This window comes from Gracilinanus agilis, chromosome 3 (assembly GCF_016433145.1).
Source record: "Gracilinanus agilis isolate LMUSP501 chromosome 3, AgileGrace, whole genome shotgun sequence".
Classification (NCBI taxonomy): Eukaryota; Metazoa; Chordata; class Mammalia; order Didelphimorphia; family Didelphidae; genus Gracilinanus; species Gracilinanus agilis.
In genome coordinates, this window is record NC_058132.1 from 185,938,303 (window position 1) to 185,952,563 (window position 14,261).

A 14,261-nucleotide genomic window follows, 5' to 3' on the forward strand; every position below is an offset into this window, starting at 1 on the left:
GGGCGTAGGGGTGTGTGTGTGTGGGGGGATATATTCTACGCGCTGCTCTGGCTGCAGGTTTACTGTGGAGAAAGAGAGGAGCTCAGTGAGTGTGGTGGAGAGAAACGAAGCCCAGTCTCCAGGCTGAGAGGGGAGCAAGGGAAGGAAGACTGGGGCGCTCTGGTGAGTGAGAAGTGAGCCAGACAAAACTGAGTGGTGGAGAAGGGCTTGTTGAGGGGGAAACACTTAAGATGTGAGTGGGAAAAGGGAGGAGATGGTCTGAGTTACTGAGGGTGAGGGGTAGGGGAATGTGCCTCTCTGTGTGTGTCTGTGTGTGTATTCCTATGCGTGTGTGTATGTGTGCGCGCGCGCGCGCGTGTGTGGCACGAGCGTGTGCAGTAGCTGCGCCTGTGTATGTGTGTATGTGAGAGAGTGAGAGAAGGAGGAGAGCGGGAGTGAGAGCGAGGGGAAAGAAAGATATAGCGCATGTCTCATCTCTCAGTGCAGCCACTAGACGCTCCCACCATCACCTAACTCCTCCACCATCTTTTGCATGTGCAACATTCACTGCCGGACAGAAAACCTCTCCAGGGCGATGGAGACTGCGGGAAAAATCCGGCAGCCCAGGATGGATTGCTAAGGGAAGGGGGGGAACAATTACCTCTCTTCGCCTGTTTTTGAAATTTTTTTCCCCCTGTGTGGTTTGTTTTTAGCGCCATCCTCCTCAATGCCTCTCTGAGCAGCATCTGAAAAGAGAGTGTGAAAGAGAGAGCGCGCCAGAGAGAGAGGAAAAAAGAAGATGAGGATTATTTGCAGACAGCTTGTCTTGTTATTTTCTGGATTTTGGGGACTAGCAATGGGAGCTTTTCCAAGCAGCGTTCAAATAGGTAAGCTTTGCATTGCATCCCTTCATACATGTGGCAAGTGGGTTTGATTTCTAAAAGTCAGTTAAATGAGTTGCAGATACGGGATTCAGGAAAGCCTTCAGATACCTTGCTCCTCACCTCTTTTTCCCCCCTTTTCTATTATCCCTCCCCAACTTCCCCCTGGAAGATAAAGCCTCTTTCTTTTATAAAGGTTTAAATGAAACTCATCTCTATTGTTTTTCTTCACCCCTATTCCCACTCCCCTCATCTCTCCATCCCTAGCTTCTATAGAAGTCACTTAGGAACGATAAGAACAAGTTAGAAAAGACCTTTGTGACCTAATGTTATTAATGTTTATTTAATGTTATTACTGTTACTCCTTATTTTTCCTTCGGTGCTTGGGATTGGAGGGGTATCGAGTTTGTTAAAAACCTGCTTCCCCTTATGTTGGTCGCTGCAGTAGCTTGCTTGCCATCACAGAAAAGAATAGTGTGAGGGAAAGAGCTTGTCCTCCCACCCTTCTCAGCTTTTTCCCCCTACAGATTCACTGATTCCAAAGTTAGATTCTCTTTTCTAACACTCACTTCTTTTTTCCCCCCTTTTCTCTTCTTAACCTCCCCTAACCCAATCTCCTTATCTCCAGTCTGCTTCTAGGGACCCTCTCCCACCCTTCTTTCCTCTTGTTATTCTCCCTTCCCGTCTTTTAATGGGACGCAGCTATTGAATTTCTTCCAGCTAAGCTCAGCCCTAGCACTGCATCATTTGTTGTGGACTGTGTAAAAAAAGGTAGCTAATTAGGCTGAGTCCATGGGCTGCAGAGAACAAAGTTCATTTCTTCCCTCCCATTTCTCTCTTTCTCCTTGTGTCAACATAGCCTCTCCATGTCTTGTTATTATTATTATTATTATTATTTTCTACCAGAGTTCTTTATTTCATTAATCTGCATGCCACTTAGTCTGAGAAAGCAGGATGCTCTAGCTGATGAAGCAGTGTGCTGGGAATCATGGGGAGGGAAGAATACAGAGAAAAGGAAACACTAAATGGTCTCAGGGGTCATGACAAATTGGGACAGCAAAATATGAGAAGCCCCCAAGGCTGAAATACAAAGCAACTTGAGGAGGGACAAAGGGCAGGCACTCAAGATAGCCGTAGGGATTAAAAAAGCAGATCCCTTGACATAATTGCTACTTTCGAGTGGGGGTGTTTTGGCAGTACTGTCCCTGTGGTAGGTATAGTATTTAAAAAGAGAGAAAAAATTAATTGTACTTTTCTTACTGTCTTTTTAAAAATAGGTGGTCTATTCATCAGAAACACAGATCAGGAATATACTGCTTTTCGATTAGCAATTTTTCTTCATAACACCAGCCCCAATGCATCGGAGGCACCTTTTAATTTGGTTCCTCATGTGGACAACATTGAAACAGCCAACAGCTTCGCTGTAACAAATGCCTGTAAGTAAATGTGCACTGGAGAAGTTATAAGTAAATCAGAATATTAAAATGGAACAATGTGTGTGTGTGTGTGAGAGAGAGAGAGAGAGAGAGAGAGAGAGAGAGAGAGAGAGAGAGAGAGAGAGAGAGAGAGAGACCAACTGGAACTACATAAAATCAGAGGCTGGTTTAGTTCCTAATGTCAGTAAGCTAGTGTGTGTGNGAGAGAGAGAGAGAGAGAGAGAGAGAGAGAGAGAGAGAGAAAGACCAACTGGAACTACATAAAATCAGAGGCTGGTTTAGTTCCTAATGTCAGTAAGCTAGTGTGTGTGTTCTTGCTGGTTAACAGGGTGAATCTGCTTCTTCCTATTTGTTATTCTTGCAGCTGGATGATCTGTGTTTTCATAGGGTGAATTTTGTAAGAATATGTAGATGTTTTGATTTTTTCCTGTTTTGCTTTCTGTTTTTTGACTGGTTAAAAATCTCTGCTATTTATCAATGACATGCTGTATAAAACTGGTGAGACAAGGTAAAGCTTCTCTAAGTGATAAAAAAGAAAGACAAGCAGTGGTGTTGAGGATATATATTTGAGTAGGTTGACGCTGCAGTTGATCTGGTGATGTCACTTGAGTCTGCCCTGCTCTTATATTCTGGGTTGTAAATGTCTCTTACTATCAGGCAATGCATATATTCTGTGAATATGTCTCCATGAATCCATACATTGGTGCCAAACCAAGTTAGGATCTGATCTACTTGAATTCACAAACCAACCCAAGTGAAACTATTATCACAGAGAAGGATATTAAAACAGTGACTTCAAATGTCGTAGTGGAAACATAATGGGTTTTTAAAGGATTTATTATATTAATTAAAGCATATAATGATTCGAATAGAGTGTGAATAAATTATAAAATTCTTAAGCTGTTAATATACACATTTGATTATTCAATGAAATATTTATTTAATGTCATGCAAAATGGAAGGTAACTTTTAAATACTAGTTCATGAGATTTAAAAATAGAGATCAATATTTTGGCATAATGGCCATGCATTATTATGTACCAAATATTAATCTTACAGAATTACATATAAAATTATTCTATATTTGTTAAGAGACAGGGTTAGAAATCATGAAAGTATTAAACCTGAACTCTAAGTAATTTAAAATAATATTTCAAGTTGTGTGCTCTTTTTTCACACTTAGGATGCTTTTCTAAAAACTAAAAGTTTTTTTGGAGAGATTTTTAAAAATCTTTATACCACTGATGTATTTGATATTTATGTTCATACATTCAATATGTCCATAATTTGATTTGAATCCATTTATTTTATGACTCTTACTAAATTGTTTTTTGTGCAATCATGAAATTTTGTTTGACTCTAGAACACTACTTCATTAGGAGCTTGCAATATTTTATATTTTTTTGCACACTAAAATCTCTCTCTTAATTTGTAGCAGTGTTATATTTCCCACTAGTCTTCATTCTTTGCTAAACAGTTTATTAATTATATTTTCTGTTGATTTCACTATCAAAGTAAGGAAGTAAGGGCTATGCGTCTAATTAAAAATACCTCAAATGAAAACTAGACAGTTATACTTACTTTGATGATACTTGACAGGTTTTTTTTCAGACATTATTAATGTTAGTTGATGACACTAACTTTTAAAGGGAAAGATCATACAGAAAAAAATTCTAAGTATAAACCTTTTATTCATAATTCTATTTGAATATATGCAGTTTAATAAGAGTTTCTCATACCCTATCTTAAGATTGTGTTTGCATGTTTTCTGTATCGAGATATAATGCTTGGCAAAATTTATTGATTTCAACTGATCCAAACAGTTTAATTTGAAAGTTTTTTTCCTGAAAACCTGATAAATATTTTAACATTGTGAGGATCCAAATGCATTAAGACAATAACATTTACATTATTTGTTTCCTTTCATATACAATATAAAGTCCTAAACTGATCTTTCCCTTTATCACTTTCTAATTAATCTCAGTTTGGGGTATTTTATCAAGTTTTGTATTTCTCATATAGTGAAAACTTTAAAAAGTAGAAATGTAAAAGTTGTATATTAGTCAATATTTTATTGTTCATCACCATTTGTAATGTTTTCATCATACTTGAATACTCTAAAGTATCATGTGAAAACCAAAATTCATGAGGACCAAATAAAATACTGGTTGATATATTTGTAAGTGTCATGAATTTGGCAGTTTTCAAAAGTGAATAGATATAATAAACAAAACATATTAACTATTTAACTTGTGTTTCTTAACATGATTAAGAAATCATTGAAACACATATACTATAACTTTTTTGGAGGAAGGGAAGGTAAAAACAGTAGAACAAAATAATATTTTCACATGCCCACGTGAGCCATTTTTGGGGATATAAGAAGCATAATACAGAAAATATTTAATGCTACCAATATATAAACAAATTACTTAATGAAGCATAAGTAAATTGAGTGACAAATGAACCTATTGACCATGCGTAAGCTAAATCTGAGCAGAATTTTACAAAAATCAATTGTCAGATAGCTTGAGGATATCAGCATCCATGTGATTTAAATTTGCTGGGTTGACTGACCAAATGCACAGATGTATGTGATTTTCCAACCTAATTAAAAATAAATAGTAAGCAATAATTATATGGCAACCTCATATATCAAGGACTATGCCTTTGGGTATAGCAGGGTGAAAAAAGAACTTGAAAGAATACTTGGGAAAATTCTCTTGGAACACACATTCCTCAGAATGATAGCCTACATATTCTCAAATTATAAGAACTTAAGTGACTATTCATGTCAGGTCAATTTAATGACCTAGGACGTGATCAGTTAGCTTTATTTCCATTACCATTTTACTGCAGAGGTTACTTGCAAAACTGCTGCGTCTGGTCAGCCTGAATATTACAGACCTTAAACAGGGCAGCTTTTATTTAAAAATAATGCATGTGTATTAGAATAAAAAATAGGTAAATTAGGGGGTATTTTGTCAAAAGTCACAGAAAGCACTTAATTTTTCTTCTGTTGTGGTCAATTCAATGCTTTCTATAGTAATACTCTGAGAATTATAGGCAATTCTACTAGTATAGTTTGTATATGGAAAAGTCAACTTAATTGCTTCCAACTTAGCATGTTTTTATAAGGCCCGAATTCCAGAGAAACAGCCTATTTTCACACATAGATTTTTCTTAATAGTTCAATAATATTGACCTGATTTGTGTCAGCTGCAATTATTTTTCAATGAGTAGAATTTTCTTTTTTCTTAAAACTACACATATAATATGAAATTTTTTTATAAAACATGAAATGAGATTATTATAAAATTAGGATAATATAAAAATGTGATCCATTACAAATGAAGTTTGTATGAGTCAGCACTGGGTGTGCTTATGCAGATTTCCACTTGTAATTAAAGGTCTTTCTTTGAAGTGACACTACTCTGAGACTGGATTGGGTACAACTAAATAGCTTTTTCTCTGGTTATATGTGAAATACTTTCTTAGGTGATATTGTAAAGCACCTGAAAATTTTTTTTTCTTCTAAACTGCTATCACACAACCAAAATGAATGTGCTAATTTTTTAATGTATCTTTTGAGAAACATTTGAAGTAATTGTCTTCCCTCTACTCTCTTCTTCAATGTATTGTTTAAGGGAATTAATAAAGAGCTTTTGCCTATTTTATGGAGGTTAATATTAAACTAGAGCAGGCATGATGTCCTTGATACTGAATTACTTTGGTCAGCAAGTTTTCTGAAAGATGAAAATATTTGCTTTAGAGCTTTGTGTATCAGTTCAACTTTATGTACAGTTTTAATCACATTTTTAAAAAGTTTTTAAAAGTTTTGTAAGAAGGCAATTATGGGTTCATCTGACTCTTCAATGACTCTGCAAAAGATCTCAAATCTTAAATAAATTGTATATACCTGCCAAAAGACAATATGAAGTAAATAATAACAGACATAGCATGTGTAAATTATTACCTGATAATACAATGGAATATTATGATACGCTGCCAGCTTCATCAAACCTTTTATGTTGTCTCCTTATTTTAAGTACCTCCTTTTAAGCTCTTGGTAGAATTTTTTTTAAATTTCACTTTTCTTCTTAAATATTTCAATTTACTATTTACAAAATACGATTAATTTCTGGTAGTCAAAGACCACAAATAAAATAGGTATTGCAGTAGTAATATGGAGTTCATTTGTAGAGTTACACTGGTTATAAGGGAGTATATGTATTTACGTAAAATAGTTTATTTTGCCATCATAGTCACAGAGCCTGCCACTTATTAAAATACACTTATGATATGAATAGCTTTTCAGGTACAATAACTAGCCTTTAAGTGCTGATTTATGTCAAGTGGACACCACAAATTTTCTGGATTTTTATTTATAGAACTTACTAAGAACTTAGTAGGCACTCAATAAATACATGTGAAATGAATTAAACGTCACTAAACTATCATAGGTTTTAGTTGTGTCAATAATCATTAAATAGTTCTAGGTATTATAGTACATTTTTCCACATGTTTTGAAGCTCTTTTAAGAAATCACTAAGTTTCCATACATGCCTGACATTAAGAAAAGTTAAATTCATGATGCCCTTAAAATAATTATTCTCAGCATATTTCCTTGGTATACTTTTGATGTGGTAGTTTCAGAAGATATTAACCCTTGATATGCTATTGTGAATACATAAGTTTTTAATGGAACTTATCTTACAGAAATTCTACCAAATAACTTTTTATATTTTTGTCAGTAATTTTGTTAATATAATATATATTCATAGAATTTTCTGTTTGTTGAGTATGCTTCACTCCTTCCTAAATATAAATGATTTTTTTGTCTTACAAAAGTCTTCTATTTCCAATCAGAACATTATTTTAATAAAATTTTTAAAAGCTGCTCTTCTGATCTTATAAGTAATTTACTCCTTGTAGGACATTACGACAATCACAATTCCTTAGTTTATTTCTTACATCACAGCTATAGAATTATACTTATGGTAAAATAAATAAATAAAATTATAATCGTTTCATGGTATGGCTAAAGATTTAAATTTTAAATCACATTTATCTTGTTCTATAGCTTTGAAATGACATGGTATCCACAGTAAATAATTTGGGCCCTCCATATCAAAAGCTTGGATTGTGCTTATTTTAAGGAGAAAAAATAAAAGGATATAACTTTACTGTGACTAGTAAGAGTTTTCTGCAGAATGAACTGACAAGGAAGCTCTCTATTGGCTTGAAATAATGTATTCATCCTAGAATAGTTTTACTTTATTGGGCTGATTAAACTGTAGCCCCTAGAGTATTATTATAAGATCCTCATATCATTTCATTTCCCTTTGTAAGGTTACTAACAAAGATCAAGCTTCTACATTCCTGCTACAGAAATTTTGGAAAAGCTTAAGGAATTTTTACTCCTTTCTCATAATGGTAGAAGAGCCTGAAATTGGACCAGTATTCTTCAACAGTTGTGATAGCAATATGTTGCATATCTATTACAAAAGTTCTTTGATTTCAATTTTGTATTTGAATTCTTCCAAGTTTTGTTCTTTCCTCTAAGGAAAAGGAAATTCTCCATGTTGGCATTCAAAGCCCTTCACTATCTGGCTCCACAAATATCCACTCTTTATATACCTTATATTTCAGCCAAATTGGTCTACTGACTGCTCCACAAAACTCTGCATTTTATTTCCCACCTGATGTCAGTAAATATAACTACTCCAACTCATAGAATCCTTAGTTTCGTAAATGGTTCAGCTCATGCACAATGTCCTAGCTTCAATACTTGCTAGCTTGTTAATTCTTTCTCCTTCTTCTTTTATTCTGTATATAAATATCTATTTAGATATTATATTTTCTGAAAGTGGCATTTTGTGAGGGAAAGGACATTTTTTTTCTTTGTAAGTCAGCCATCAGTCTTATACATAAGCACTGTTTAATAAATACATATTGGATTGGATTACTCCCAGAGTTAGTGTGGTCATGCCTTACTCTGGAATATAGCATATTTATAATTACTTCTATTTTTTGTGTGTATATATATATGATGCACATATATAGGTCTATATTTGTATGTGCAAAATGCATTTCTTTATGGATCACTAATTTCATTGAATTGCATCAAAGATTTATTGCATTGAAAAACTTAAAATCAATAAGAAAATTGTTTGAACTGAAAAGAAGGAAAAATATCTTATCCATGTATAATGTTTTGAACAAAATTCTACTAGGTAACTTTTTCATAAGTTCTATGCCAATGAATAATCTAGAACAGACTGGATCCATTTTAGATATTGAATTATAACCTTCCAACTACATAGCCATATTTCCCACCTGGCATATGTGAATATGCATATATATGCATATCCTTAAAATCATTTCCACATACCTTGTTAACATTTTGTTTTTAATGTGCATTTTGGTCTACATTGTAACCTTAAGAAAAATGAATGAAGTTCAGGAAAAATTTGCACTTTTTACAATTATCATATAGATTCTATTAATACATCATATTTTTATGTATATATAATGTTATCTATTGTTGCTCCATTTTCAGGGTAATTTTTAATTCTAAGTTAACCTCTATATTTCAAGGGAATGTGAAAGCAGAAACTAGGTTGGCAGTTTTCAGTGAACCCATCGTCATTATTTCATAACTACTTCCTTTGCTTCTTAATAAATTATTATATGCATTATAAATCTGTGGTAATAGTAATACAAGAATATTTCTGTATAACAAAAAAATCAGCTACTTTTATTAAATGCACTAGTACTTGGTTAAGTGTTTTATTCTATAGTTTAACAACATTATAGATGCATAGTAAGACTTTTTCTTTGGAATCCAAAAGTCTTTTCACAATCCTATATCTGTTTGATACGTTGGCCATATTGAATATAGATATGGACTCTGTCTTTCTTAAAACTTTCTTCTACCTTAGTTATCATGACTCTACTCCCTCCCCCTTTTACAGAATCTCAGATTTAGAATATGTTCTGGAGGCTAACAAATCCAATATATACAAGAACATGAATCACTCAATAAGATATCAACAAGTGATCATGTAGCCCTTAATTAAAGGTTTCCAATGACAGTGAACACACTAGCCCCAAAAGGCATACTAATATTGGATATTTTCGATTATCAGGAATTGTTTTTCTCATGTTGAGCTTGTTTGCCTCTTTTTAACTTCCACCTATTACTCCTCATTATGTTCTCTGAAGTCAAAAAGAATAAATCTAGTCCCAATCCCATGTGATTTTCTTTTAACACATCTATGATCCATTCTGCTCTATCTTTATCTTCTTTTGCCTTTTTTCTTAGTGTTTGTTCATGAAAATTCAGTCCTTTTCTTTCTAAATGCAATCTCCCTTTAATTTCTCTTTCATGTAGATGAATTCTGAATCACTATCTCTAGTTATTGTCACAGTAGTGCCAGAGTCTATCATTCTAGCCTGCTGAAATCTTGTCCTCCATACTATTAGCTATTCCTTACAAAATTTCTGTTATAAATATGGCACCTCTGATTTTCTCCATATCATTGAAAATAATGCTGAATAGCCCAGTGCTAAGAACAGATTTCTGAGTTCTGAACTACTGAACAACTAGAGTGGTTGCTCATTCATTTCAGTCATCTCTGACTCTTTGTGATCCCATTTGGATTTTTCTTGGCAAAGATATTAGAATGATTTGGCATTTTCTTCTCTAGTTCATCATCTCTACTAGAGAACTTCTTTTAATTTTTTCAATGATATTGATTTTATTTAATAATATTGATCTGGCCTATCTTTTGGCCTATGTTCACCTAAATATAACTTCACCCAAATTTAATGGTAGTATGGTCTAAAAATATATCATCTTTACTGTGCCTATGATATTCTCTTAATATGCCAGTCTAACCTGCTTTTGAAACAAATAAGGTCAGTCTCATTTTGATGAAGATTAATACTGGCTCTTAGGGCAGCTAGGTGGCATAATGGATAGAGTGCTGAGCCTGCAGTCAGAAAAGATCTGAGTTTAAATCCAACCTCAGATACTTACAATTGAACCCTGGACAAGTCACTTAACCCCATTTGCCTCAGTTTCCTCATGTCTAAAATGGACTGGAGAAGGAATTGGCAAACCACTCCAGTATCTTTGCCAAAAAAACCACAAATAGAGGGGGCAGCTGGGTAGCTCAGTGGAGTGAGAGTCAGGCCTAGAGACAGAAGGTCCTAGGTTCAAACCCGGCCTCAGCCACTTCCCAGCTGTGTGACCCTGGGCAAGTCACTTGACCCCCATTGCCCACCCTTACCAATCTTCCACCTATGAGACAATACATCGAAGTACAAGGGTTTAAAAAAAAAGAAAAAAAACCACAAATAGGGTCATGAAGAGTCAGGCATAACTGAAAAATGACTGAACAAGAACCACAGCAAATTTTGGCTCTTACTAATCTGTTTTCCTGTAGAATGTACTCCTTGAAACAAAGGGCTATGGTTTTTTTTTGTTCTGTATTCCTAGTTTCTGTATAAATATCATGCACACCAGAGTTACTTAAAATGTTTTCTGATCTATATTCCAAACCATCTTACTAGTAATATGGTCTAGAATTTTTCCAGATAAAAAAATCAAGCTCATCAGATACTACTTTGAAAATTCCACTCTTCCATTTTTTGAATTATCAGGATATTTGACCATCTCCAGTATCACAACTCTTCTCTTGGGATATTAATTATCTAGGTCAGATGATTAAAATTAATTGAAGGGACCTGAATGGGAATAGGAACTAGTCCTGTGATTTTATTCATTTAGGGAACCCAAGTGAGGAAATTCTCTCTATCAAAATAAATTCTCAACTTCTTTGAAAGTTAATCATAGAGTTGCCTAGAGCACTTAGATTTTAAGTGACTAACATACTCTTTTGATTACCTCATTTATTCTGTGATCTCTATCCCTACTGGCTATCTTTGTTTAAAAATTCATTTATCATTTCTATTTTAGCAACTGTTTTCTCTGTCTGTATTGGTCAGAATTAGCTCAAATGTAAAAGAGAACAAAGTTATCTTTTTTTTAAAAAAGAAATTATCATTAAGATATTTCAAAACTATTATCTGCCCTGTTTTGGGCAGAGAGACTACTCAAAATATTGTTGTCTGGATGTTTAAAATCATTCATATCTATTTTGTCATGTTCCTTGCCAAATGTGCAATCTGTTTTCAGAACTCCTCATCTATGTCATTCTTTTGACTATGTTGTCTATAGTGCATATCAGAGACATTATTTTTTTCTATTTCTTTTTCCCTTGATCCTCAAATAAATGCTTTCCATAATTATTCACTCATCTAGTTTCTGAAAGTCCTTGAGGATAATATGGCAACACCTAATACTTAGGAAAATTATGTTGACAGCTTATTGGAGGAAGAATTCAAATGGAGAGAGACTTTGTTAAAGAAGTAAAAATATAATCATGTTTTAAATATGTCTTAGAGATGTGGACAATTAATCCATTATAGTATTTTGAACATTTATTTCTTAATTTCAGACATGGTGCCAAAAGATTAGAAAATAAAATAAAAATAGATGTTTCTAAATGTATCAATATAATATATTTTTATTAACAAGCACTTAATATGTCCAAAGCAAAATGATTATTTATGTTTATAATGATTATCTTAAATATATTTATAAGATTCTGGAGTGCCTTCTAAATTATTCCCAGACAAAATAATATAAAACATAAAATCAGTTTTAAATGTTATATTTTGATTCTTTGAAAATTATTTATTTAGATATAGCAGTGATGCCACTTGCCACTGAATTAGAAACACACCCTTTGAAGCTAGGTCTTCAATTAGGATACCTGCCACCAGATGGTACTGCAGACTAGTTTGGCTAGATAGTGTAGAAGTTAGACTCTCCATTCTGTGAGTTTTATTGAAGAGGTCGGACATCATTCCTTTGTATTTAAAAATAATAATATTTAGTTAAGGACTCTGCACAAGATGAATAAAAAAGTAGCAAACCGAAAACACTAAACTCCATGCATAGATAACACTCTCTCACTAACCACAAGTATCTATGTTTTGTTTTGTTTTAATTCAAAGAATTAGCTTTATAAATAACCCAAGTGGGAATAAAATATGCATGATAAAATAAGGAAAATGTTACCAATAATGTCTTGCATACTAGAAGTAGAATGCAAAATATTAGGACGATAGAACCTTAGGTTTTACCAAGAGTATTATCAGTAGAATAGGAAGCAAACTAATGTCAGCAGAGAAGTGCAAAAGACTTGTGAGTATATTAGGAGATACGTTTAATTAGCCTGAAATCAATCCATATCTTTGGGGGATAAAGAGATGGGCTATTGGCATGGAAGGATTCACTATATAACAAAGCCTGACCTTATATCTCATATAAAATTGGACTAGACATTTAGAAGCCTCCCTCTCATTGATGTGGGTATAATACTGGTGTTTCACATATGAGTTGTTGTGGTGAGAAAGCTGTAATCAGTGGCAGTGGTACAGTTTTCCAAATACATAACAAATAGATCTCTTATTCAGTTTTGCACCCATCCGAAAAGTGTGCCCAAGATATAGCTACTAACATACTAATTAAATGGGTTACCTGTCTAACTATATATCATTATACAGTAAGCTCATGTATTCGTTCACTTGGCCTTTTTTCTGTGAATTGTTTGGGCAATAGCTTTTGAAGAGCTACAGATTTTATTGAAATTGGAGAGACTTTGTGGTATTCCAGGAATCGAATCAATGTCATCTGTGACTAGGAGTACTTGTTGAAATTTGCTGTTGATAGAAGAATTTTCTTTTATTTGGATCAGTTCAGACCTCTACCCTAAATTCAGATAAGTCTTTTAGGTGAGCATAAATCTGTGCAAAATCCTGAGGGTTCTGTTGGCTATCATAGTTTTTTATATAATTAACTGTATTTTAAATTTCAAAATATTATTAAATAAATGTATCATTTCTATTTTATGGTCATTATATTTACCCCCTTCTCCCAAAAATTTCTTCGCTTTTTAGTAATATACATGTTATTTAAAACTAGATATATCAGTATTCTAGGTGGTGAACTTTTGAGCATATCAATATCTATGTTTTTTATGTGCTCATAAAATGGATGTACCCTCCTTCAAAGATTTTAGTTTTTTAAACAATGCACACATAATATTTTGTTTTAAAAACCCTTCTGATAGTTTTCTAGTTGCTTCTATATAATTTTTTCTAAAATCATTTACAAAGCCTCTATGATGATAATACAAGTGGCCTTAACTATAACCTAATACATTTTATTTGTTTTAGAAATGACTACTTTTACACCATCACAATAACCATTTTAGTGTTTTATGCTTTTATGTGTAACACTGTGAACCAGTTCACTTTTTACTTGTAACATTCATCTATCACCCCAAACCCTCCAAAATATGGCCTTGCAATAACTACTTTGTTTTTTTTCAAATCTGCTTCTTTATGTAACTCTTTCCTCTTTTGAGCATAATGCTTTCTGTTAATTATAATTTCACTTACATGACTCAAGCAATGCATGGAAAACAGAGTGATATAATGGAAAGAATGCCTGATTTTTGAGTCAAAAGTCTTGATTCACACCCCTACTATTATACTTTCTAACTCTGTGGCTTTATATAGATTATTTAACTTCTGACATTTGTGAGTTGTGTGATCCTGAGCAAGTCATTTAATCTTTCTTGTCTTCGAGACTTTATCTGTAGAATGAGGGAGTTAGACTCAAGGGCCACAGAGATCTTATCCCACTTTTAATCTTTAATCTTGTAACTTGATGCCTGGGTGCATTATCATCTCATTCCTCCATACTCTAAACTACTATAAAGTAGAAACTAATAAATATAATATTTTCTAGCATAGGTAAATCAGCCAGGCACCTACCAACTCCAAATAATTCCATCTTCCTTGTCTATATAATGGGAAAGATTAA

General features: G+C 33.4%; 1 protein-coding gene across 3 annotated transcripts in view; it reads left to right on the plus strand.

The window, feature by feature from the left end:
* The first annotated feature begins 751 nt into the window (after window positions 1-751).
* Window positions 752-14,261, plus strand: part of GRIA4 (glutamate ionotropic receptor AMPA type subunit 4) — a 442,432-nt gene continuing 428,922 nt past the window's right edge. For 2 of the 3 annotated variants that reach the window (XM_044666281.1, XM_044666283.1), the window contains exons 1-2: window positions 779-866; window positions 2,138-2,296. In XM_044666281.1, the coding sequence (XP_044522216.1) occupies window positions 779-866; window positions 2,138-2,296 (247 nt within the window). Of the gene's footprint in view, window positions 867-2,137; window positions 2,297-14,261 lie in introns of all 3 variants that reach the window. The other variant, XM_044666282.1, reaches the window with a different exon arrangement.